At 41.4% G+C, this 25,436-nt stretch overlaps 1 protein-coding gene across 3 annotated transcripts in view; it reads left to right on the top strand.

The window, feature by feature from the left end:
* The window catches only part of LOC149236479 (uncharacterized), a 424,387-nt gene that overhangs the window by 279,915 nt on the left and 119,036 nt on the right, over positions 1–25,436 (top strand). For all 3 annotated transcript variants that reach the window (XM_089372402.1, XM_089372401.1, XM_089372403.1), the window contains exon 4: positions 23,246–23,381. In XM_089372402.1, coding sequence (XP_089228528.1) covers positions 23,246–23,381 — 136 coding nt within the window. The remainder of the gene's footprint in view (positions 1–23,245; positions 23,382–25,436) is intronic.

Genomic DNA, 25,436 nt, shown 5'->3' with positions numbered 1-25,436 from the left:
TTACAAGCAAACCCACTAGCCAAATGCAAAATTATTCTACAAAAGACCTTGACATGTGAGCCGTAAGCCTCTAAATGATGACATCATGCCCTTTTTGGGCTCTAGATGTTGTGATGGTGAGTATAAGGTTGAAAATGTGTCCATGTGTCATGATCATCTATCATTTGAGGAGTATCCCTCTAATCCAACCTAAAAGCAACTCTAGGGGTCCCAAATCCAATTGAGGTGCCACCACGTCATCACCATGGGTCTTCAATGGTCAATGTAATGCATCCACTCTCCAACATTAGGGCTCCATCAAGTGCAACAAACCCTCCGTAGTCCTCTCATAGAAGACCATCCTCATATGTGCTCTGAATCATGGCTTTCCCATCAAGTAGTGTCAAGGCAACTTGGGGGCATACTGGGTCTAGTGGTGCAATCATCAAGAATCTTGTGTGCTAGGTCAAGGAAGATTGATATACTGGGTCCTCGGGGTGCTCTAGGATCATTCACTCAAATCATCATAATGCCCAACACTCTGATGTAAGTGGGCAATGCCGCACCTGTTAAGTCATTAACCTCTTTAAAAGGCGTGGGTATCTGTGGAGTGGGTGCCCTCAATCCCTGGGTTGTTGTGGACCACCTGGAAAAACCAATTTAAACTCTAGTGAAAGGAACCATTCATCAGAGATTAAGATCATATAAGCATCTCTAAGTGGACCAAACTTGTATGTTAAGAGCATATTGTATTTCAAACTTGGATCACCTTCCGATATCTGACTAGACAAAGTCACATAAAGGTGTTTGCTGTTGATTTGGGGTAGCATCGGATGTGATCTAGCCACGAAATTTGGTGGAGAGGTTAGGGCACATGAGATCTCCAATACCCAGAAAGGGTTTGGGCAGATTCTAAACAGTTTGGGAGATATTAAAATAATTAATATTTTTAATGGAGTCCCTAAGTCTAAACTTAGGGAAATTAAAATATTAATGTGAATTAATATAAAACTATGTTAGAATGGTCCAAAAGACATGGATCAAGCCAGATCTAATCTTAGCCATCGATTAGGGACTTAATCTCGGCCGTTGATATGTCAACGAGAAAAGTATAAGAGGAGGCTTGAGGGTCACTTGGAGGACACACCAGAATGATTAGTCATTCTATTCTCTAGAGTGGGGTTTGCTAAGAGAGATAGAATCAGTGATCAGTTGCAGCAACGGGCACTGAGTACGAGGTAGAGAGGCAGGGACAGTGCTGAGAGACCAGCGCCGAAGCAGAGAGAGGCAGACGCAGAGCCAAAGGGAACCACGCAGAGGCAACAGAGATTGCGTAGAGCCAGAAGGGCCGGCTTCATCCACGCAGAGGCCGCAGGAGTGACGCAGAGAGCCAGAGAGGCTGCGTACAGCCTCAGTAGGCTGACACATAGGGTTTCAGGTTGACGCAGAGGCCAGCGGGGATGACACTGAGATTCAGATTGTGCTGGAGAGGGATTTCGTGGAGCAGGCTTTCCGAATACTTGTTTCCGAAGAGAGGTATTGCTGCCAGATTTTCTATCTCTGTTGGGTTAGCCAGTTTGGCACCCATTGTACTCAGAAAAGAGCTGCTTAATAATAAAACCCTCAGATAACTGCACCGGTTTTCCCGCATTGGGTTTTTCCAGGGACATTAGTCCAAAAATAACGGTGTCATTTGTATGCTTGTTTCTGTTTCCTTCAATTGATGATCTGTAATGTGTTGAGCATCCACTTGTATTTATTTTCAGTATTTATATGGTAAATAACTTATTAATTAACAGAACAAGTAGGTAGGAATAAATCAGTGAAGTGCATGGAGGGTTTCTAACTATTAGACTTAGAAACTTCAACATGGTATTAGAGCGTGGTTGCAGATCACAGGAGAACTGAGGACATCAGTAGAGAAGAGCAGCAATAGCAGAAAACAGCTGTCCCGAGTGACAAAAGTTGTTCCTAGCAGCAAAGCAACAAGGAAGGGGTGACGTAGTGCCTGCGTCATCAAGTTCGAGCCAAGAATAGGTTGCGCAGAGGCTAGAGGAGGCAAAGACAGGTTCACACAGAGCCACGCAAAGGCCAGGAGGGCTGACACAGTTGGCTGAGGGAGCTAGTTTGCCGGTGCCGGGACTGCGCAGAGCTTAGGAGCTCTCACCTTCAGGTTGCTGGGGTTTAGGAGGCTGTGGGTAAGTTGCAGAGTGGAGCTGGTGGGGTATTGTAGTCAGAACAATACCTAACAGGGCAAGGCCAAGGAGGAGGAGGGAGTTGCTACCGAGGGTTTCTAGTCGAGAAATCCGGATTAGTGGTGTAGTGGCATAGAGGATTAGAGTAGGGGGAATCTCGGCATCGACATAAGGGTTTCCAAGAGGGAAATCAAGGCTCAGAGGGTGTCACATCGAGAACTTCTAGGAGGGAAGTAGAAGAGCAGCATGGCACTATACAGAGTAAGTGACCAGGATAGACTGGACGGAGCCTCAAACTTCGTAGTCTGGAAGGCCAAAATCTTATCCGTACTTGACAGCAATCGTGTCAAGCACTTCGCCTTAAGGACGATAGCAATCCCAGTTGACCTAGTTGATAACAACAAGTACGAGGAGGCAATGGCGAGGGCCAAGAGCATCATCCTTGATGGGGACAAGGACCATTTAGAACCACACATTGCTGAGAAGGAAACGACAAATGAGATGTGGGAGGCCCTAAAGAAATTGTACCAACATACTTTTGTGCAGAGAAGGATGTTACTAGAAAATCAGTTGCGGTCATACCAGATGAAGAAGGGAGAACCAGTCGACTGAATGAGATCTGGGATCAACCGACTTCCATAGGGGCCACGCCGGATCAGGAATTGATGGTGAGAACAACCCTAAAAGCAGTCTCAGAAGACTAGGAGGTATTTGTCTAGAGTATATTGAGCAGAGCGACTCTACCACATTGGGAGGAAATGTGGGTGGCTCTTTGCCAAGAAGAGATCAGAAGGCTAAGCAAGACGGGAAGCAGCAGCAAGGGGATCAGAGTCAAGCAGGAGGAGGAGGATGTTGCCCTAGCATCTAAGGGAAAGCAAGAGAAACAGAAGAAGAAGGACCTCTCCAAGATCAAATGCTTCCACTGTGGGGAGTTGGGTCATTATGCGACCCAGTGTCCAAGGAAGAAGAACAACGAAGAGGCCTCCGAGACCAAGGCAGCGCCAGAAAGGGTAGGGAAGGAAGTGGAGACAGACGATCACTGTGCCATGAGTGCACACACACCACTTGAGTGGAAGTGGGGAGACATTGAGTTGTAGTCAGACGGACTATAGGCGATGAGGGGTAGGATCCTCGAGGTACCCAGCCTTTTGGATTAGACCATGCTATGGGAGCCCTGAAGAGGAGTAGCAGGACTGGCAGATGTGGGTAGAGACAGATGCAGATGAAGCGGCAGAGAGAACTACAGTGCAGAATTCCCAGGACAGTGCAAGGCTAGCAAGTTGCAACAGTGCGAGAGGCACGGGAGTGTTGCACGAGTGCAGGATGGCACAGAGAGGTGTGCAACAATGCGAGATGCAGGGAGTTGTTGCAACAACACAGAGGTCAGAAAGGGAGCACTTGTCAGTGGCAGAGGGAACTTCAGCATCAGGAGTACTCTAGCTTGACAGAGAGGTCAGAGTTGGGAGATCAGTTACTTACTTCTCAGTAACTGAGTTGCAGTGTAGTAGTTAGTAGTGGTAGTGCTATGGGCAACATGATGCAGCATGATGAGAGGAGATGTAGTGCAGACGCAGCAGTGGCAGTGGCAGGGCCATGGGCAGCAACATTGATGTAGAGGGAGTTGCCGCACAGATGCAACAATGGTAGTGGCAAAGATATGGGTAGCAGTACAGGATGCAGTAGTGCAGATGATGATGGGCAACAGGCAGAGGGAGTGACGTAGAGGCTCAGAACAGTGCTAGAAGGGCACAGTTTCTGCTGGGGCAGAGATTCGCTGGAAAAGTACGAAGACACATAGTAGGGGAATTTTCTCCTTAGCGAACTCTCTGCCAGAAAGTTCGAATTTCTCACTTGCTAGGCAGTTGTGCTAAGCAGTGACTAGAGGAGTCGGTTTGACAGTTGGGTGAGATGGCATCGCATGGGCTCAGAGATCAGGACAGGTTGGACGGAGCCTCCAACTATGTCATATGGAAGACCAAAATCTTAGTTGTTCTGGAGGAATATGATCTCGAGGCCTACATCAATAGTGTTGTAGCTGTTCCTGCTGACAACGATCAAAAGAAGAAGTACAAAGCCGAGCAGGGGAAGGCGAAGAGGCTCATTCTCGATGGAGTTCAAGATCATGTGGTCTCACACTTGTAGGGCAAGGATACAACTCGAGAGATGTGGGAAGCCTTGTTGTCTTTGTATGAAGGCTCTTCCGAACAACGAAAGATGTATTTAGAGCAGAAGTTGCAGTGAACCTTGATGCAGAAAGGAGAAGGGGTGAACCTCTTAATTCAACGTCTTCAGGATACCAGAGACCAGCTTGCTGCAGTGGGGTCCACTCCTCAGCCAACCGCGATGGTGAGGATAGCCCTGAATGGAGTCTTGGATGAATGGCAAGTTTTTGTCCAAAGCATATTGGGCAGGGAAAAACTACCTTCATGGGAGGAGATGTGGGCGGCTATGCAACAAGAGGAGTTGAGGGACCTAGTGAAGGATAACCTCAATGGTAGCAGAGGGAGTGGCACAAAGACGAAGGAGGAGGAGGAAAATGCAGCTCTAGCATTGAAGGGACAACAAAAGCAGAAGCGGAAGAAGGACATTTCGAAGGTGAAATGTTTCAGATGTGGTGAGATGGGTCACTTTGCATCTCAGTGTCCTTTGAAGCAAAAGGATAAGGATGAGAAGCATGATCCAAAGGTTGCAGTCACAAAGATAGACGAGGAAGAGTATGCCATGAGTGCCCACACATCTCCAGGAGGGAGATGGGGCGATATTGAGCTGTAGTCGGGAGGACTACATGTGGGCAGGATCCTTGAGGAGTCCACCTCTTGGATCAATTCCTTGCTACGGGAGCCCAATATTTAGCAGTAGCGAGACAAACTTAGTGTCAGATGATGCAGTGGATTGCTTGGAGGACAGATGCAGTGTCTTGGGACCAGAGACTAGTCAATGTAGAGCAAGGTTGGCAATAGTGCAGAAGTTAGCAGCAGCGCAAAAGATTCAGAGGGTTAGAATCAACAACAGTTAGGTCATTGTATTAGGTTGAACACAGTTAAGTTCAACTAATTTTGGATGTTTTTCATTTGCTTCTCTCAGCAACTGAGTTGCAGTACGGATGCAGTGTTAGCAGTGGCAGTGCTAGCAGCATAAAAAATGCAGCGTTTGAGAGGGAGTTGTAGTACAAATGCAACAATGGCAGTAGCATTGTCATTAGCAGTAGTATAGTAACAGCAGCAACACAGTGTTGGTGGCAACAGCAGTGCAAAAAGGAGGTGCTTCAGAAACAAAGCAGCATGCAAGTGGACATTGTTGCTAGAGCACTTTCCTCGCTGTGAGGGAGTGTTAGTTTCTGGTAGCATCGGAAGTGCTCTAGTAGGGGTTCCTTGGACTAGGAATTTTCACACCAATTCTATAAATAAGGAGCCCTAAACATTGGATGCCTAAAACTAAAATCCTAATGGCTGCCATAAATAAAATAATAATGACAGTCTCACAAAAATAATTTTATTGGTGGTAAAATGACCCTATTTAAGGATGGGATTGGCATAGGAGTGTAGAGGATTTTTTCCTCTTTCTAACGAGCTATTACACACCCCCAAATTCCTTACCGTTGAAGAGAAATCAATTTTTGAAATCAACATATGTCAAAAATTGTCAAACTGTCCAAGCCGACTTGAGTAGGCTCATAACCCTTGGAAAAGAGACGTGTCCCTTCAAAATATGGAAAAACCACTATAAATATAAACCTAAATTCGTCCATTCAAGCTCAGATTTTTCGGTGGAGACAAGACAAGAGGTAGAGAAGCAACCGCAACCTAGAAAAGCAAGGAAGACAAGTTTGTGGAATTATTCTTGGGTTAAATAGTCTCCCACAGGTTCGCACTAGGAGTAGAGAAGTTGCCGTGGTCGAAGCTACCATAGTTGTCGTGGTCGAAGCTACCGTAGTTGCCATCGTCGAAGCTGCCATAGTTGTCATGGTCGCAGCTGTCGTAGTTGCCGTGGTTGAAGCTACCGTGGGCGACGTGGCCATAGTTGTCGTGGTCGATGCTGTCACAGCTGCCATAGTTGCTGTGGTTGATGTTGCCGTGGTTGAAGCTGTTGTGGTCGAAGTGTTGACTTTTTGGGATTGGACAAATAGAGTTTGTTGAAGTTTTCTCTTGAGAACATAATAGGGCAGAGTTGGAGAACTTTGTGAAGCAACATATTGAAGATTTGTGGAGATCATTGAAGACCATGATGCATTGAAGCCATAATGAGGTAACCTTGGAGATTTTGTTTGGGTGACATGAAGAGCAGTGGCGATACCTTCTAAGAAGACAAGGTTGTCATTGATGACGTGATGTGGAGACTAAGGGAAGGCATAGCTGAAGATTGACAAGGCTTGTTGAAGAAGACATTGGGAGCCGTGAAGTATAACCAAATACATCTTGACGAATTAAAGTAAGGGTTGGAGCCCAAGAGGTTGGAGCCTCGAAAAGACAAGGTTGGTGCCTTGGAGGATAGGGTTGGAGCCCTAGAGGATCGGAGTCCTCAAGAAACCAGGTCGGAGCTTGAACCAGATATAGGGTTGGAGCCCTGGAGGTTGGTGCTTGAAAATTGACAAGGTTGGAGCCTTGGAAGTCCAAGTCGGTGCTTGGCAAATATAGGTTGGAGCCTGGGAGATTGAAGATCGGTGTCTTCATCTAGGGTTGGAGCCCTATATATATTGTACTTGATTTATTGTAAAGAAGAAATTAATAAAAGCATTTATTCTTATTGTTCATTTTGTGTTCTAAATATAAGTGATCTAACTAGTAAAAGTAACAATTGAAAAGAAATATTGCTTCACCCCCTCAGAGCCAGTACCTTCACTCAAAGCCTAACAGCTTGAAGGTTGATCCTTAGAACAAAAATGGAAAAGCCAAGGAAGAAAGCCTCCAATCCTCCTAAAGATGTCTCTTCCTCAACCATGAAAACTGAAGACAATCAAATTGAGAAAGTTCCAGTGTTCAATGAAAACTTTGATGTATGGAAGGTAAGAATGAGAAATTTCTTAATGGTTCAAGGTGTTGGAGTATAAGAATTAGTGATTATTGATAGCATGATGGATGGTGAATCCAAGGAGTACAATACAAGAGCAATGAAGACAATTTTGAATGGGCTACCAAATTCTATAAAGGCCAATTTGGAAAAATGTTCGTCAGCAAAAGATATATGGGACAAACTTCATGACCTTCACTCAAAAGGAGCATTGACCATGACCTCTAGTCAAGAAGATGATGGAAAGCAAGAAGGAAATCCAGAACCCATCAAGGAAGTTGAAAATAAGAATGATGACATCAAGGCCAAAGAATACCTAGAAGAAGAAGAAAGCAAAGAAGACTTTGAAGAAGATCTCCTGACTAAACTTATAGCTTCCATGGAAGAGATTAACAGTTTGAAAAAGGAAAATGAGGAACTTAAGAAGAAAGCGCAAGATGGTGACCAGGACAAGACAAGGAAGGAAGTTGACATTTTCAAGCTTCAAGTACAAGAAAGAGATGAGGAGCTCACCAAACTTAAGGAGGAATTTCATCAAAACAAAAGAAAGCATCATGAAGAAGTCATATCCATGACAAATCAATTGGATAAGGCAAAGAAAAGGGAAGAAACTTTGTCAAGTCACCTTGAACAAAGACTCAAGAACTTGAACAAACTTGAAGCAAAGATTGGTCAATACAAGGAAGAGGTCTCCTCTCTTAGATCTCAACTAGAAGAAGCAAGGAATCAAGCACAAGGAGTTGAGAAGGTGATGGAAGCTTTGACATTCATAGAAGGACAAGTTGATGAAGCAGAAAAGGAGAGAAACACCATGATGTGCCAACTGGAAGAAAATGATGATGACATCACCAAGTTAAGATTAGAAATCACTTCTCTTAAGGCCCAATCATGTGAAGCAACCAAGATGAAGGAAGAAATGGAGATCATTCTATCAAAGAGGGATGAAGAATGTAAGAAAATGAAGGAAGAAATTGTCTTTCTTAAAAAGGAAGTTGACTTGCTGAATAAGAACTTGAAAAGTTCTCAAACCCTAGATGACATCCTAAGTCATCAAAGGTCTCCCCTTGATAAATCAGGTCTTGGCTATGCAGGTGAATCCTCAAGCAAGAATGATAATGCTTCAAACATCAAGGATGTGAGGAAGCTAGAAAGAAATGTTGATGCTCCCAATTCCAACAAAGGCAAGGAGAAGAGTCACGACAACTATGGAAGAAATCCTACTCCAAGGAGACTTCCAGATGGAGTCAAGAATACAAAAGGTAATGAATATCATCAAAGAATCCAAAGGCAAAAATACTTCAGAAGTACATCAAGGAAATCTTCATCTCCGAAGTACCAAAGTATATTTCTTGGTTATTGTTATTCTTGTACAAACTTTGGGCACATGGAAAAAGATTGTAGGGCATATCACAAAGACAAATATAATGGTCCCCGTCAATCTCCTAGAAGCAATTTTGCAAGAAGAAGTCATGATTACTCATTCATAAACAAGATGGAGTGCTTCAATTGCCATAACATTGGACATATGGCACATGATTGTAACTTGAATTGGGTCCCTACACAAGCTAGAATCATGACAACCAAGCCAAAAAATAAAGTTACAAAAATATGGAGAAAGAAGCAAATTGGATCCGAAAGTCTCTTGGACACTCTAGCCAACAACACATGTTGTTGATTTGATGAAGACATCAAGATGTGATATCCCAAGTGTTTGATGATGAGACTCTGCCAAAAGGGAGACCATGCATATAGTTAGGGGGAGCTTGGGATCATTCTTGCAGAAGCTATCCGTGAAAGGGCCCTATGAAATCCTTGATGAGTCACTCATGGACAATCATCCTTTGATAGATCATCTCTCGGGAGCAACTCCATTGAAGAACATGATCCCTTACTCATCCAATGGACTATTGTTGAAGATTTCTTCCATTTGATCACTAAGCAAGTAATCTTTCTTGAGGTAGAGGAGTTTATGCAGATAGGGGGAGTTGGTTCATCACATGTAGACACATCTATCATGGACCTCATTACCAAAAGGAAGAGCATCATGACAGGGGGAGTAATATACCTATGAAGAACTATTATTGATGAAGAAAATATGATGAAGAGAAGCATCTTAATAGGGGGAGTACTTGGGCACCCCATTTGCCATTGATGTCAAAGGGGGAGACCGTTGGTCAAGGTTGTCATTGATGTCAATATGGCATTGTTGGAGATAGAAAATATTCTTGTGATACATGCCTAAAACCCTTTCATGATGTTGCCCTACCTAAATGACAACCCTAAGCACATTGATGCCCTATATTGGTGATGCATGATTTAAATGCCCATAATACTCTAGAATATGCCTTAGCCCTAACACATTGATGCAAGTCCTAATACTTATGATGCCCTTAAGATACATGAATGGAAGCCTATGTGTATGAAGCCCTAATCCTAATGAAGAAGTCCTTGCCCTAATGTCCATGAAAAGCATTAGATCATTGATGATGGAGCCTTAAATGAAGATGGCCATGAATACATATTGAAAAGGCACCCTAATCTTGTTGATTCCCATGATACCTTTAAAGGAGCCCTATTCCTAATCAACTTGATGACCTAATTCTATAAATAAGGAGCCCTAAACATTGGATGCCTAAAATTAAAATCCTAATGGCTTTCATCAATAAAATAATAATGACAGTCTCACAAAAATAATTTTATTGGTGGTAAAATGACCCTATTTAAGGATGGGATTGGCATAGGAGTGTAGAGGATTTTTTCCTCTTTCTAACGAGCTATTACACGCCCCCAAATTCCTTACTGTTGAAGAGAAATCAATTTTTGAAATCAGCATATGTTAAAAATTGTCAAACTGTCCAAGCCGACTTGAGTAGGCTCATAACCCTTGGCAAAGAGACGTGTCCCTTTAGAATATGGAAAAACCACTATAAATATAAACCTAAATTCGTCCATTCAAGCTCAAATTTTTTGGTGGAGACAAGACAAGAGGTAGAGAAGCAACCGCAGCCTAGAAAAGCAAGGAAGACAAGTTTGTGGAATTATTCTTGGGTTAAATAGTCTCCCACAGGTTCGAGCTAGGAGCAGAGAAGTTGTCGTAGTTGCCGTGGTCAAAGTTGCCGATGACGAAGCTACTGTAGTTGTCGTGGTCGAAGCTACCGTAGTTGCCTTCGTCAAAGCTGCCATAGTTGTCGTGGTCGCAGCTGCCGTAGTTGCTGTGGTTGATGTTGATTTGGGGTAGCATCGGATGTGCTCTAGCCATGAAAATTGGTGGAGAGGCTAAAGCACATGAGATCTCCAAAACCCAGAAATCGTTTTGGAAAATTCCATCCAGATGAGGAGTTATTAAAATAATTAATATTTTTAATGGGTTCCTAAGTCTAAACTTAGGAAAATAAAAATATTAATGGGTATTAATAAGGATAAGGATGAGAAGCTTCTAAGAGACGAGGATCAAGTCTATTTTAATATTAGTCGTTGATTAGGGACTTAATCTCGGCCGTTGATTCATCAACAGGAAAAGTATAAGAGAAGACTTGAGGGTCATTGGAGATACACCAACAGATACTCAGTATCCCAAGGAAAATCGATTTTCTCAGAGAGGAAGAAAAATCGATTTTAGAGGGAGAGTTGTAGGGGGGAGGAAGAAGGGGTGACTAGCAGCAATCAGGTTGCTCAGAAAGGGTGATGTAGGAGCTCTGAGAGACAGCGCAGAGGGAGATGCAGATCAGGGATGCAGTGGATGACCCAGTGAAGGACGGAGCAGCGCAGAGCCAAGCAGGATGATGCAGTTAAGGAAGGAAGTCCTCCAGGGTGTCAAAAAGTCTCAGAGAAAGGTCTCAAGTGTTTTCTCCCAGTGTCTATGTAAAATCTTTTTGTAAAAGCGATTGTTGTTGGAGCCCTTGAGGTTGGTGCCTCAAAATTGACAAGGTTGGAGCCTTGGAAGTCCAGGTCGGTGCTTGGCAAATACAGGTTGGAGCCTGGGAGATTGAAGATCGGTGTCTTCATCTAGGGTTGGAGCCCTATATATGTTGTACTTGATTTATTGTAAAGAAGAAATTAATAAAAGCATTTATTCTTATTGTTCATTTTGTGTTCTAAATATAAGTGAGCTAACTGGTAAAAGTAACAATTGAAAAGAAACACTGATTCACCCCCCCCTCAGTATTTCCAACAAGTAGTGCCCCTCCTATAACCTTAAGGCCTCAAGAGAGGTCCCATTGGACTAGGGCTAAAGATTAACCCCCTGGTAAGGTGAGAACAAATTTACAGTCAAGCTCGGTTAATCCTCCATCACACCTTTATCCATGCTAAAGTCCAAAACAAAGGGTAAACACCTAGTTGCAAAATAATCAAGGTACCTTTTGAATAGCAGCCCACCTTTATCCCAGAGGAAATGCCCGATGGCGAGAGGTATGTGGTTGTTGCAGATGGTGGAGACACATGACATGTCATCATCAAGGAGTGAATGTCGAGGGCTGCTAGCCTATGTCACAGGGTTAGCTGATTTTGAACCTTCATGTTTGAAATCCAACGAACTTAAAAAAATATCAAATTCGTTCAAATTCACGTGTGAATCGCTTGCCAAAAACGGATAAATTCTCTCCCGTCTCGACTGCTACTAACTTTGACATGTGCATTGCTTTTCCTCCTAGGTCCTAACAGACTACTAAATAACAAAAACATTATTGTATTTATTCCTTTCCATCTCAATAGGAAAGGAAATGGTGATAGCGATGGTGATGGGTAGAAGTTGTTTGGTTTGTGATAACGCGATGGTGGTTGTTTTGCGCGTGTGACTAGTGCTTCCTCCTGTGATGCTTGGATGGTGGTTGTTACGCATGAGTGAGTATTCCTTCCCCCTTCCACTGATAATTAGATAAGATAGCCGTAGGTCTTAGGTACATGATAATATACATTGTCTTAAATATTATTATAGCATGTTATAATTTTTTTTATATATTATGTAATTTAAAGTCTTTATGTAATATGTGTGGGGACACTTAATAAGTTATATATTTAATGAATTAATATTATATATATATATATATATATCTATATATATATATATATTGAGAAGAAGAAGAAGAAGAAGAAGAAGAAATTATTTTAACGTCCACGAGGCTAAAGATGGCCTACGGGACAGATTGCTTCTCCATCTGGCTCTTGTATTCGGTCCTTTTCCTGTGAAGTCTCACAGTAAACGCTCCCAGCTTCTCGACAAACCCCTCATTGAATAGATTATCCCAAGAGCTAGCTGCCAGAATATCTACATAACTTCCATGCTGTCTTTGAAGGCCTGGCATTCTAAAATGAAATGCTATTTTGTTTCCACTTTTCCGGAAGTGCAAAAAATACATACTCTTTCCTCCCACACTTCTTTTGGCCTTTTTTAGTGCCCTGTTTCACAACAGAGTTGATGAGAATTGGTCCTTAATTAAGCAATAAGAATTTTGGCTCTCGAAGAAATATCGACCACTATGTACACTTTTTGTTGATGATTATGAGTGGGATTAAACTCTTCAATATAGTACTTTTTCTTTCTCCCTAGCTCCTCCCAAGTACGTTTGTGGAACTTATCCATAACAATAGCTTTTATTTCTTTACTATTTATGGGACACATGCTCAAGCAAATACCCCATTTACTAAACCATTTGTTATTTTGCCGCATCCAAGTCTTCTTTCTTTTGCACAATATGTCATTAAACACAACCTTAGGCCATCTTCCCTCTTCCATTTGCTCAATTTTTTTTAAATACCTTATGACTCGCACCATAGCAATTGCTTCAATAGGAGCAACCCCTGTTTCACTTAACAAGATAGCATAAGAAACTGCACTTTTAATTTTGAATTTGTTTGTAATCAAACGCTTCTGAATTTTCTCAATTTGTTTCCATTGCATGTCGGATGTACTACTGGCCCACAGTTCACAACCATAGAGAATCACCAGAATCACTAAAAGCCCAAAAAGAGTTAGAGTGGTTTTCTAGTTCCATAACTCTGCCTCTCTACGCCTATTTTGAAAAGCATAAAATGCTTTCCAACCCCCCAAAGTTTTTTTCTTTCTACAACCATTCCAACTTAGATTTCTGTTGAAGTCAATTCTGAGGTATTTGTAATCCGCAACTTTTTCCAGAATGCTGCCTTCAAAGTAGAACTTATGCTGGTTATGCTTTCTTTTGTTAGAGAAAACCACTACTTTCGTTTTGTTAATATTGACTTGCATCCCCACCCTTCTACAAAAATTCTCAAGAGAAAGTAAGTGCTCTTGCAAACCAAGAGTAGATTTAGCAATCAGAATAAGGTCATCTGCGTCATATATAATTATAAATTAATGATTTTTTTATAAATAAATTATATATGTAAAATATTACTATTAATTAATAGATGTTAAAAAGTTTAATATATTTATGTATAATATATATTTGTGTATAATATAAAGTACTATATATTAAAAATGTTTTGGTATATGTAATACATTTTCTATTTAATAAATTAATAATATAGATCAGTGTTGAAAATGTCAATATCGGCAAAATATCGACGAGGGTCCAGAAAACATCTTATCGGCAATATCGGCTAGCATAAAAATGCATAATATATTCATTTTTTTTTTCTTCAGATTTTTAAACATATAAAGCAATAACAACATGAAATAAACACATTGGCACATAAATGTGAAGAAAGCACTGATATATATGATGTCAAATAGAAATGATACATCAAAGGCGATACGAAATCCTACTGATCCCTGATAATTGTCCAATCAAGGACTCAAATGTGGAGAACCAATACAAAATAACATCACATATATAAAAGTATCTCATCATCATGAGCTATATGTAGAAAAACAAATAAAACTAGCAGCTATCTATCTGAAATCACTGCCCTTTTCCCCTTTTACAGGAAAACATGATGGGTTGTTTGCCAGGCCTGCCCCTAGTAGTAGAAGGCCCTGGCCCTGCCTCTTCACCTAATGTCAAATAATGAGTGCTAGGTATGGAGTTGTGCTCTCTTATATCTATAGCAGATGGTGTTGATGCTGATGCTCCCACAGTGTCCTTCTCCTCCTCCTCCTCCTCCTCCTGCTCCTGCTCCTCCTCCGAGTCCTCCTCCTCTTGCTGCCCCTGTTCTAATGGATCATCTGGCTCTAACCATGAAGGTGACTCCTCCAAGATGGGCTCCTCAGACTCCACCCTCCACTGAGACAATACATCAATATTGTCTAAGGAAATGGCATCTGAATCCATTGTGCTTCTATTTGCCTCACTCGAAATCGGATATTGTAATGTACATACACTAAATCATTGAGGCGTGAGAACTCTTGACACTTGAAGGTCATAAATTAAAAATTAAAAATTACAATAAGTGTAATTGCTGAACTGAAGGTTAGAGCTCAAAGTGATACCTGTTGCACTTTTTTGCGTGTATTTTCTCAAATACACTCCAATTGCGTTCACACCTTAAAGAGCTACATGTTTGACTCAAGATTCTTATGGCCAATTTCTGCAAATTTGGTGCCCTTGCACCATAGCTTCGCCACCAAATATCTACAACAAAGTAAAGAAATAAAAAATTCAAAAACTTAAAACATAATCAAACTTTCAAATAAAAGTTACATAATTGAATTTAAAAAACTAGAATTATAAATAAGGAAATTCTAAATTGAAAATTCTAATTTCTAATGTGTGATGACTTGTCACTTACGTGGCATGAAGAGGGTCCTTTCCCTAGTAGCATCATCAAAGCCAAATAGGCCAACACAATCCCAATAAAACTGTATCTCGCGGTTGATTTTGCAACGAAGCTCAGGATCAGGCACCATCCTATGAATACAGGAACGGAGCCCTTCCATCACCTCGCCATCAAAATCAAAGCCGCATTTGTATGAAAATGTGGGGTTGAGGAAGAGTGTTGCTGCATGAATGGGTCGATGAAACATCCCTATCCATCGACTATCAATCACATCCCATAACGTCATATGCCTATCAAGGCCAGCAAAACCCTTGTCTACATAATAAGAACGAATGGCCTCCTTGGCCCTATCCATGGCCTCATATAGAAAAGCCATTGTAGGCTTCTCCCCATCTACCAATCTCATAACCTTTACTATAGGTTCACTAATTGAGCATGCTTCTTCTACTCCATGCTAAAACGTGTCAGAGTACACCATTTTTGCAATTGCTCTCCCGTCTTGTCTCCTGCTATATCTATGTTAATTTTAAGTATGTTCTATGCTTAGAGAAATTTATTTCAATTTTCACAGTTAGCTCAATATCTTTTCCAGATTAGCAATCACATCAACATTAAAGTAAACTGCAGATAGAACATAAACATAAATCGCAGAAGACAAGCCAAGACAAGAGGACACAAGATGTGGTGCTAGCCAGGGACAAACCCCAATGTGGGGAAACCATTGATCAATTCTTCTTATATGTTCTTCAATAGTTCAACAGAGAGAGAGAGAGAGATAGTACGTTTACAACAGAAGTCAACACTTTGACTTATCTAGATAAGAGAATAGATCATTTCTAAGAAGATGATACATGAGATTAGTTGAAGACATGTTGCTTCAACTGATTCTCCACGGTGACTCCTTCACCAGTCGTTGTGCTGCATTTCGTCATCATGCTGCACCTCACCGTGCTGCACCATGCTGCACCCATCATCACTATGTTGCATCTCATCATGCTTCATTAATCATCACTGTACCCATCACTGTACTGCATTATGTGCCATTGCTGCACAATGTTGCCCCAAAGTCACCATAGGAGAACTAATCATCCCGACCCACAGGAGAACTAATCATCCTATTTCACAGTTGCCACGAGAGAACTAATCATCCCGGTCCACAGGAGAACTAATCATCCTGTTTCACAGTTGCCACGGGAGAACTAATCATCCCAACCCACAGGAGAACTAATCATCCTGTTCCACAGTTGCCATGGGAGAACTAATCATCCCGGCCCACAGGAGAACTAATCATCCTGTTCCACAGTTGCCACGGGAGAACTAATCATCCCGGCCCACAGGAGAACTAATCATCCTGTTTCACAGTGGCCACGGGAGAACTAATCATCCCGGCCCACAAGAGAATTAATCATCCTGTTCCACAGTTTCCACAGGAGAACTAATCATCTCGGCCCACAGGAGAACTAATCATCCTATACATAGCACACCACCATGGGAGGGTGAGTCGCCCTGTGGTCGTATGTTGCTCCAGTAAGTACCCCAAGCCCCCAGAGCTCCCAGAGCTCAATGCATGCAAAATGCAGGACCCTTATAAGAAGGTCTCTCAACGACTCCAAGTCATTCGGGAAAGTCACAGATTTGACCTTTCCCCGGGGTTTTGACAAAATGTCTACAACCTGTACATCAGTCTCAATGTGATGGAGCCTCCTCGCTCATCGACTTACCATATCCCAGATAAGGCAGTACCTGATGTGTATCTGCTGGAGCAATCATCGAATACAGGATTCCTCAACAATTGAATCCCCCCTCTGGTTGTCACAAAGAATCACAGTGGTATTCATCATGTGTACAAACAACTCACTTAAGAGCTTCTGCAACCATGCAACTTCACACGAGATCATACTCATAGCTATGTATTCGGTCTCGGCGGTGCTTATAGCAACCGACTTCTGCTTCCTGCTCATCCATGATATCGAAGCAGAATCCAAAGAGAACCAGCACTGAGAAGTGCTCTAGTGATCCTCCACACTGCCTGCCCAGTCAGCGTTCGAATAATCATGCAGTTTCATATTTCTGCAGTGTATCTCAATCCATGAGAGATTGTGCCTCGAAGATATCTCAGAAGATTCTTGGTACCAATCCAGTGAGGCTCAACCAAGTATGAGCTCACCATGCTAACTGCAAAACATATGTCTGGACGGAAGTTCACCAAGAACATCAACGTGAATGAGTTTATGAAACTCAGAGGCATTTCCCAAATCTGGTTCGACATCACTACCATATAACTTCTGAAAGTTAAGATCCTCGAGGTAGTCACAGGCTTGCAGTGTATCATTCCACATCTGGAATCCAACTCCCTCTTACTTCTGCAAATGAGAGGGTTTGCAACTTTGCACCTGTCAGAAATAGGTCGTCCTCATAAGGTGCCGGTATGAGAGGTCTATCATCCACAACCTTCGGGTAATGGTTTGGATCGGTTTCACTCCTAGTGAATCTCAGCTTCATCCGACAGCTATCAATCCTCTCATACTATGCTCGAGGTGTTTTGCTTCAAGCCATAGAGGGATTTCTTCCACCTGTATACATGAGATTCTCGATCATGAATCTTAGACTCCTCGGGTTGTTCCAAACCTATGGACCTGCTGCATGAAGGGAATGGTCCCCTTATAAGATTTTCCTTTGGTACATCTCAAACATGTACTTTCATGCTCTTTTTGAATTCAGGCATCCATGCCACCATCTGACTCATAGACCTTCGGTGCTATGTGTTAATGGACATGGTCCGCAATGGAATTCCTGTAACTTGATACAACCCTGAACTCAAAAACATTTTTGAAAATTCTATTTTCAAACACGTACCTTTCCATCGATGAGTACCACCCTGTAACCTTTGACTTCCATTGCCGAAATGGACACCAAGTTCTTCTTGTGATCAGGTACATAAAAGAGATTCTGTAAATGAATCGAGTTACCCTCATTCAATTGAGGGGTAACATTCCCTACACCCTTTTTGGGATAGGTGGCATCGACTCCATGTATAATCCCACGGTTGTTTCTGTCTTTACCAAATTAGAGAGTGCACCCTTCTATCCGATGAAGTGCCTTGAAGCATTACAATCAATAAGCCAGATTCCCAAAGAATCTGAAGGAGAGGGTCAACACAAAATAACGCTTCTTTATCTTATCAAAAACAACATTTGATTCTTCATACCTGGGGTTCCTTGCTTTCTTTGAAGAGTTAGCCATTTCCTTGATGACCTGCATTACCTGTCATTCCTTTGATCATTGAAGATGTCCCTGGAATGATTGTTATCTTCATCAAGAGATGTGTCTCTGCCATTCAGACACTCCTTCGCATAATGGCCGAACTTATTACAACCAAGGCATCTTCCTTTCCTTCCACCCTTAGATCCAAACTTCCCAATGAAGTGATCTTTAGGTAGGCCATCAGAAACTTCCGCTGCGCCATTCTGATAATATTCTCTGCTTTGACTTCACCCTCGGTGAATTTGAAGAGGGATGAGGAATCCACTGATCCTTTTGTCCTTTCCCAACTGTCTTCGGTGATTGCTCTTTCACTCTTTCTTGGGCAATTGTCTTCACCTCAGCTCTGATACCATTTTAATTTTAGGTATGTTCTATGCTTAGAGCAATTTATTTCAATTTTCACAGTTAAATCAATATCTTTTCCAGATTAGCAATCACATCAGCATTAAAGTAAACTGCAAATAGAACATAAACAAAATCGCTAAAGACAAGCCAAGACAAGAGGAGATAAGATGTGGCGCTAGCCAGGGACAAACCCCAATGTGGGGAAACCCTTGATCAATTCTTCTTATATGTTCTTCAATAGTTCAGCAGAGAGAGAGAGAGATAGTACGTTTACAACAGAAGTCAACACTTTGACTTATCTAGATAAGAGCATAGATCATCTCTAAGAAGATGATACATGAGATCAGTTGAAGACATGTTGCTTTAACTGATTCTCCAAGGTGACTCCACCTATCGTTGTGCTGCATTTCGTCATCATGCTGCACCTCACCGTGTTGCACCATGTTGCACCCATCATCACTATGCTGCATCTCATCATGCTTCATTAATCATGACTGTACCCATCATTGTACTGCATTATGTGCCATTGCTGCACCATGTTGCCATACTGACCTATGTGCTGGCTGCATCTTGCTTGCTTGTTGTCCCTAGCATGCTTGGTGTATTTGCTGCTAAGTACCATACAACTGTCCCAATGTTAGTTAGTTGTCCCTTGCATGCTGCTCTCCTTCAGAGACAGATGCTCTGGCTGTTTTGGTAGTTCCTGGCAGTTCTGGCTGTTCCCAGTAATTCTGGCAGTTCTTAGCAGTTCCGACAGTTCCGACAATTCCAGTTGTTCTCGGCAGTTTCGACAATTCCGGCTGTTCCCGGCAGTTTCGGCTTCTGTCCTCTGCGTTAGCTTTCCCGCTTGTTCCGACAGTTCCTGGCAGTTCCGGTAGTTCCCGACAGTTCCGACAGTTCCAGCAATTCCGGCTATTCTGGCTATTCCTGTTATTCCCAGCAGTTCCGGCAGTTCCAGCTATTCTTGGTAGTTCCGGCAGTTCCGGCTTTTCCCGGTAGTTCTGGCAGTTTCGGCAATTCCGGCTGTTCCCGACAGTTTCGGCAGTTCCCGACAGTTCCGGCAGTTCCAACAATTCTGGCTATTCCAGCTATTCCCAGCAGTGCCAGTAGTTCCGGCTTTTCCCCTCTGCGTCAGCTTTCTCGGCTGTTCCGGCAGTTTCCGACAGTTCCGACAATTCCAACTATTCCTGACAGTTCCAGCCGTTCTGCCAATTCCTGCTATTCCCGACAGTTCGGGCAGTTCTGGCTTTTCGCGACAGTTCCCGACAATTCCGACAGTTCCGGCAATTTCGGCTGTTCCGGCTTCTGCCCTCTGGATTAGGGCAGCGTTATCCCTTAGGATCTCTCGTCCTACTAAAACCCAAAGACAAGTAGAGAGGAAGAGATCCCAAGTGTGTTGAAATGACTTGAAGGCCACCTCTATTTATACTGAAACGTTGAGCACAAGTGGGGTTTATTTGGTTGCTGGCTGACCTTGACGAATTGTCCCATAACACAAATAAATTCATATCTCCATGAATACTTATCGAAATTGGATGATCTTTAGATCAATCCTACACCTCTCGATGACAGGGATCCAAGAAAAATATCTGCGTCCATTAATAAGATGACCCACATGGAGTTTGGCCCTAGTTGCCAATTTTAACAATCTACAATTACGCCAGTCATTAGACACAAACATTTGCTTCAACTAGAACTGACATTGAAGCAAAGACTGAAGAGTAATAAAGTTTGTGGCAAAACGTGTGATCGCAGGACGCCGCAACTCCTTGTTTCTAGTGAACCTCCTCATGAGGCTAATAACAAAAGCATGGTTATAAATAAACTTGGGGACGCTCCTAGCCATATTAACCACCTCCTTGATGAAGGAGAGTTTCCCCATATCCTCAAGGAACAAATCGAGACAATGTGTTGCACATGGAGTCTAGAACAATGTGCGATGCCTCTCCATAAGCATCTTGTTGACAAACACATAATTAGCCGCATTGTCTATTATGACTTGCACCACATTCTGCACACCAATCTCTCGAATGAACCCATCTAACAACTCACATATTATTGCTGCATCTTTGATATGTTTTGATGCATCCACTGATTTAATAAACATGGTACCTTTAGGACAATGTACCAAGAAATTTAGCAGGGTCTTACCCTTCCTATCTGTCCAACCATCAGACATCACTGTGCATCGAGAAACTTCGCATGTTTTTTTCAACTCCGCCAATCTAGAGTTGATGTCTTGCTTTTCTGCTTGAAGATTGGCCCCTGCAACTCCTCATATGTAGCACTTTTGTACCTTGGGCCCACAACAGCAATAGCATCACACATTGGCTGCCAAAATGGATTGGTTTTGGTGATGCTGAGAGGTAAGTCGCTCCAGAAAAGACACCTCCCCATGACTCTATCTACTTCTCCTTTTCTTTAACTATTGATTTTATGCCAGGTTGTGCTCCATGTCCTGTTCGTGGAACAAAAAATGATGACCTCGCACTAGCAGTAGCAGGTGATGTTGTGGAGCCCCTCCCACTACCCTCAGCATCAAAATCAGAAGAAGATATCCTGAAAGATCTACCTGCATGTTCAACCTTGTTTCTTTCTGTCTCTTCCTTCTTTGTCTTTTTCATCAATTTCCTCAAGAGCTTTTTATATAAGCTCCGGACTAGAAACTGTACAAATCCCAACATCATGTCCAGTGAGTCTAGCCAGATGGTATTTCAATCGTGTAACCCCTCCTGTCATCCTGGTCCCACACAATTTGCATGATAGATATGCCTGATTTGTCCCACCATCAGGCTCCCCATACTCCCAAAATGGGTCCAAGGCTTTTGGCATATTTGAATTTTGTAGTGAGCTAACTCAAACCTAGGGCACCAAAAAAAAATGGAATTAATAAGTAATAACCACCTCATTTTACAAAATAATTTTTTTGCTACATTATTTGCAATGTGAATTCAATGAAAAATCATAAATGACAATAAGAGGGTGCATTTGAAAGTTAAAAAAAAATTGGAGTTTGCTGTCCAAATATGGAGAAAACCCTTGCATTTGCTCATGGGCATGAAAATCATAGCAAATGGAAAAAAAAAAACAAGCAAAATGTTTGTAGGAAAATAGGCAAGCAAGAATAACCCTAAAACTATCAAAAAATTCATTAACATAGGGGTTTATTTGAACATACCTGTTAATGGAAGAAATGAAGATTGTCTCACTATTCTTCAATCTTTGATCAACAAAATATTCATTGTTGGTGGCGATAATGGCTATTCAACCCTTGAATCCTCCTTGGCAGCAAGCACAATGCTCTCCCCTTTCTTCTCCAGCAATCAGAAAACAAAATGAGTGAAAAAAAAACAAAATCGGCGTTTTCCAGCTGCGGCGGCGAATTTTTCTCTGAGCTCGGCGATATTTTGCATCATAGCACGATATTTTCCCGAGATATCGCCGATATTTCGGAAATATTGCGATATTTTCCGGGAGACAAAATATAGCGATATTTCCTCAGCGATATCTAGTCTCCCCAAAAATATTGCGATATTTCCGAATATCGGCGATATTGTCATCACTGATATAGATGATATATATAATTCATATGGTTGTTGAATTTGAATTCAAACTGAACTATGTGACATTGATGTTGGCTAGAAAAATTCTCCTATGGCATTTATCCATTTTGGTAGGTAACAGTAATGATATAAAATCTGATTTTATTTTTGCACGTGATTTTGAGCCACTATAGCTTTATAGCTTGCTAGTATTTTATTTATTTTATCCAAGTTGAATTAGAGGTAGATTAAATTCTCCCCCCTCTTTGATCTTTGTATCACAGTAGCGGTGGAACTGGCAATGATAAATCTTTTAGGCTGTACAGAGAATGTGATTCTTGTACTTTAGAAGAGCCTGATAATAGCCCCAGTAAAGGAGACAAAATTTATTGACTATTAGGAATTATTTCAGACTTCATGTTGATCGAAAATTTTATGATGCTCCCGTGCTAATTGTTAGTTTTAAACTATTTTGCATCTTCTAAACAATTATGTAATGGCTAGATAAATCTCTTTGTATGGGAACTCGTGGATTTGAGAATAAAAGATTTATCTTTTAAATAGATTTCCCTACTCTCATTTCAGAGCCTTCTCTTTAAGGGTTCGGGTCTGTATAACTTAATTTGCATGCTTCATAATTAATTCTCTTTGTTTATAACTTTATACAGTGATATGTAGTTTAATGGTAAGTTTCATTGGGTGAAACCAATGTCAGTGAGTATATGGCCTGCTATGATCTCGGTTCAAGGAGTAGATTCCCCTTATCCATGAGTCTCGGCTCTTGCTAAATCATAAGATCTGGTATATCTGGCTTGCAGGTTGCTAGATATGCTCATGGTGTTTATAAGGTAGCCACAAGGGTTGATCCTGGGCATCCCTTAGATTAATCCAAAGAATTACCAATTCACCATGGTTTAAAAAAATAAATTTAATTCTCTTTGTTTGAAAGAACAAGTGAGGATCTATGGAATATGTTTGTATATCTGGCAAGGAAGACTTTCTGACACTAGACAGCTGTGCGATTGTTGCTATTATAAATATTTCATATTCCAAATATAGAGAAATTAACATTGATCTTATTGAATAGTCTTTAATGTAGCCAAGTATTACATTGAATTTTCTCTTTCCATGTTTAGTTAGATTTCTGTTAAAGCCTAACGAGAACACTCTGTGCACTTTTCTATGAATAACTCTTATTATTGGAAATTTCGTATGCTGCAGATGTGGAAGGTATCCACCGGAGGTGAAAAGTGCTGTTCCAGTTGAGGAGAGGTTTGAGCATATTATCCTTTCACTGAATACTACTTCTGACCATGGAATCATTTGGATTGAGAGAGAGGCGCAGAAAGCTTTGAATGTAAGTAGAACGTTTTCCATAGATTTTTTTCACACTATTCCAACTTTCATTATTAGTTGTATATATATTGAAATCCATTGGTGTACAACTTATTAATTGCTATGGGGAAGGGTTTAACATTAGGAGGGGCTGGAGTTTTATCTGGTTTCACAGGGTACCAGGTAGTTATTAAATTCTTTTCCTTGAATGGTAAGTCACTCATGAAACAAAATTTCAAGAGGGCATCCAAGATTTTACTTAATTCTTGCTATTCAGGCTTATCGGTTTATGCCAGTAGGATAAATAGTTCTTAGCTTCTGAGCTATCCTACCTCTAATATGAATAGTTGACGTTTAATTACCTGAACCGGTGAACAAACCAGTTGCTGTCCTGTTTGGGATTTGGAGTCTGGACTACAACAAATTATTAGATGAACCTAGTGTCTAATTTCTTAAATTAGAACAAAATACAACTTGACTGCGTCTGAATTGATTTCTGATGCAGATTACATTAATCTCAATGAACAAAATAGCAAATACTTACCTATAATTATTTGCAAGGGAAGCAGCAGTGGGAAGGCATGTAATCTATTTGTTAATATAAGATGTTTTTTTCAGAAAAAAACAGGAAAGCGGCAGCAAGTGAACATAGATGTTATATATTTAGATTTACAGAACAAGAGAATATTTAGTAATACCAAATGCATGCCATAGGGAAAAATACGTGATTTAGGGATAATGCAACCAATATAGTGCTTGGAAGAAAGATGATCAGTATCACAGCAAGGAGATAGAAAGGGCTTTGAAAATGTGCATATAGTCGGTCCCCTATCCAGGTATTTTAAGTCATAGATTTTTTTCCAGAAACCAGTTCCCACTTCAAGTAAAGAAAATACATCTTCATGCAATCACATTGATCTTTATCCTTAGCAGACAAGGTTTATCAAAATGTGTTTCATTCTAGACAATCTTATTACAGCTTAGGAACGTCTTGGATGAGCAAGAGAGTCCACCAACAAGTTTTTCTCTTTGAAAAATAGATTATATTTACAAACTGCTGTGCAAAATGTAGAAGGATATATAAAATGGACATCACAGTTCTTCCTCAAAGCTACTAAAACTGAAATAAAATCATAATAATTTGGTGGATCCAAAGAATGTACATATTTGATCAACAGCACCCTTAGCCAAGTGCTGATGGGTACCTCATTCCTCCACATAGAACAAAAGGTAGATGACAGGCTCACCCCATGATCAAAAAGCAACTTACACCTGATTTTCCATAGAATGAATAAGGCTGGGATCTGCAAGAAATGTCATATCCCAGAGAACACAGTACAAACTAAAGAGCGGAAATCTCCAAACAATCCAGAATGACAATGAATCCTGCCCTGAAGAAACACTGAACACTGATCCTCAAGATAACTCTAGCAAGATTTGGCGGACTAACATTCACATAAAATATGCTTCACTGTCTCCAAGTGATGGAAAATAAGACAAAAGCCATCTGAAAGTCCATTCTTGGCCACCCAAGCCTCGGATGGAATCCCCTAGTAGACTACTAACCAAGTAAAATCTTTTAGCTTATAAGAAAGCCGAATATACCAAACTATGTGAAGTTTATGCACCCATCTATTCTTCGAATCATTGGGCACATAGCATGCATTAAGGAATGTGAAAATTTTTGAATCTACACATCAAAAATCCTACTGCAATCACTGGTTTATCATCTCCTACTTGTTTTTACATTCAACAAGTTATTTAATTATTTAAACAACGATGAAAACACTATTGCAGAATACACATACATACAGATCATGAACTGAAAATAGAACAAGACAAATACACAAGGGACAACGTTATTTTTGGACAGAAGGCCGAGAATACATAGCAGAGAGGCAGAGAGAGTGTCGAAGAGAGCGTAGAGGTAGCCAGAGCTGACGCAGAGGTTTGGAGGGCCAGCGCTGAGGACGCATGATGCCGAGAAACTGACGCAAAGCTTATGCAGAGGCTAGCAGAGCTGACGCTGGGCAGAAAGAGTTGCGCAGTGGTGTTTTCATGGGGCTGACTGGGAGAT

Source organism: Pinus tabuliformis, chromosome 8, assembly GCF_031772625.1.
Source record: "Pinus tabuliformis cultivar Carrire ecotype Pingquan chromosome 8, CPIR1, whole genome shotgun sequence".
Classification (NCBI taxonomy): Eukaryota; Viridiplantae; Streptophyta; class Pinopsida; order Pinales; family Pinaceae; genus Pinus; species Pinus tabuliformis.
The sequence above is the reverse complement of the archived record's forward strand: the minus strand, read 5'-3'. Positions and strand labels throughout refer to the sequence as shown.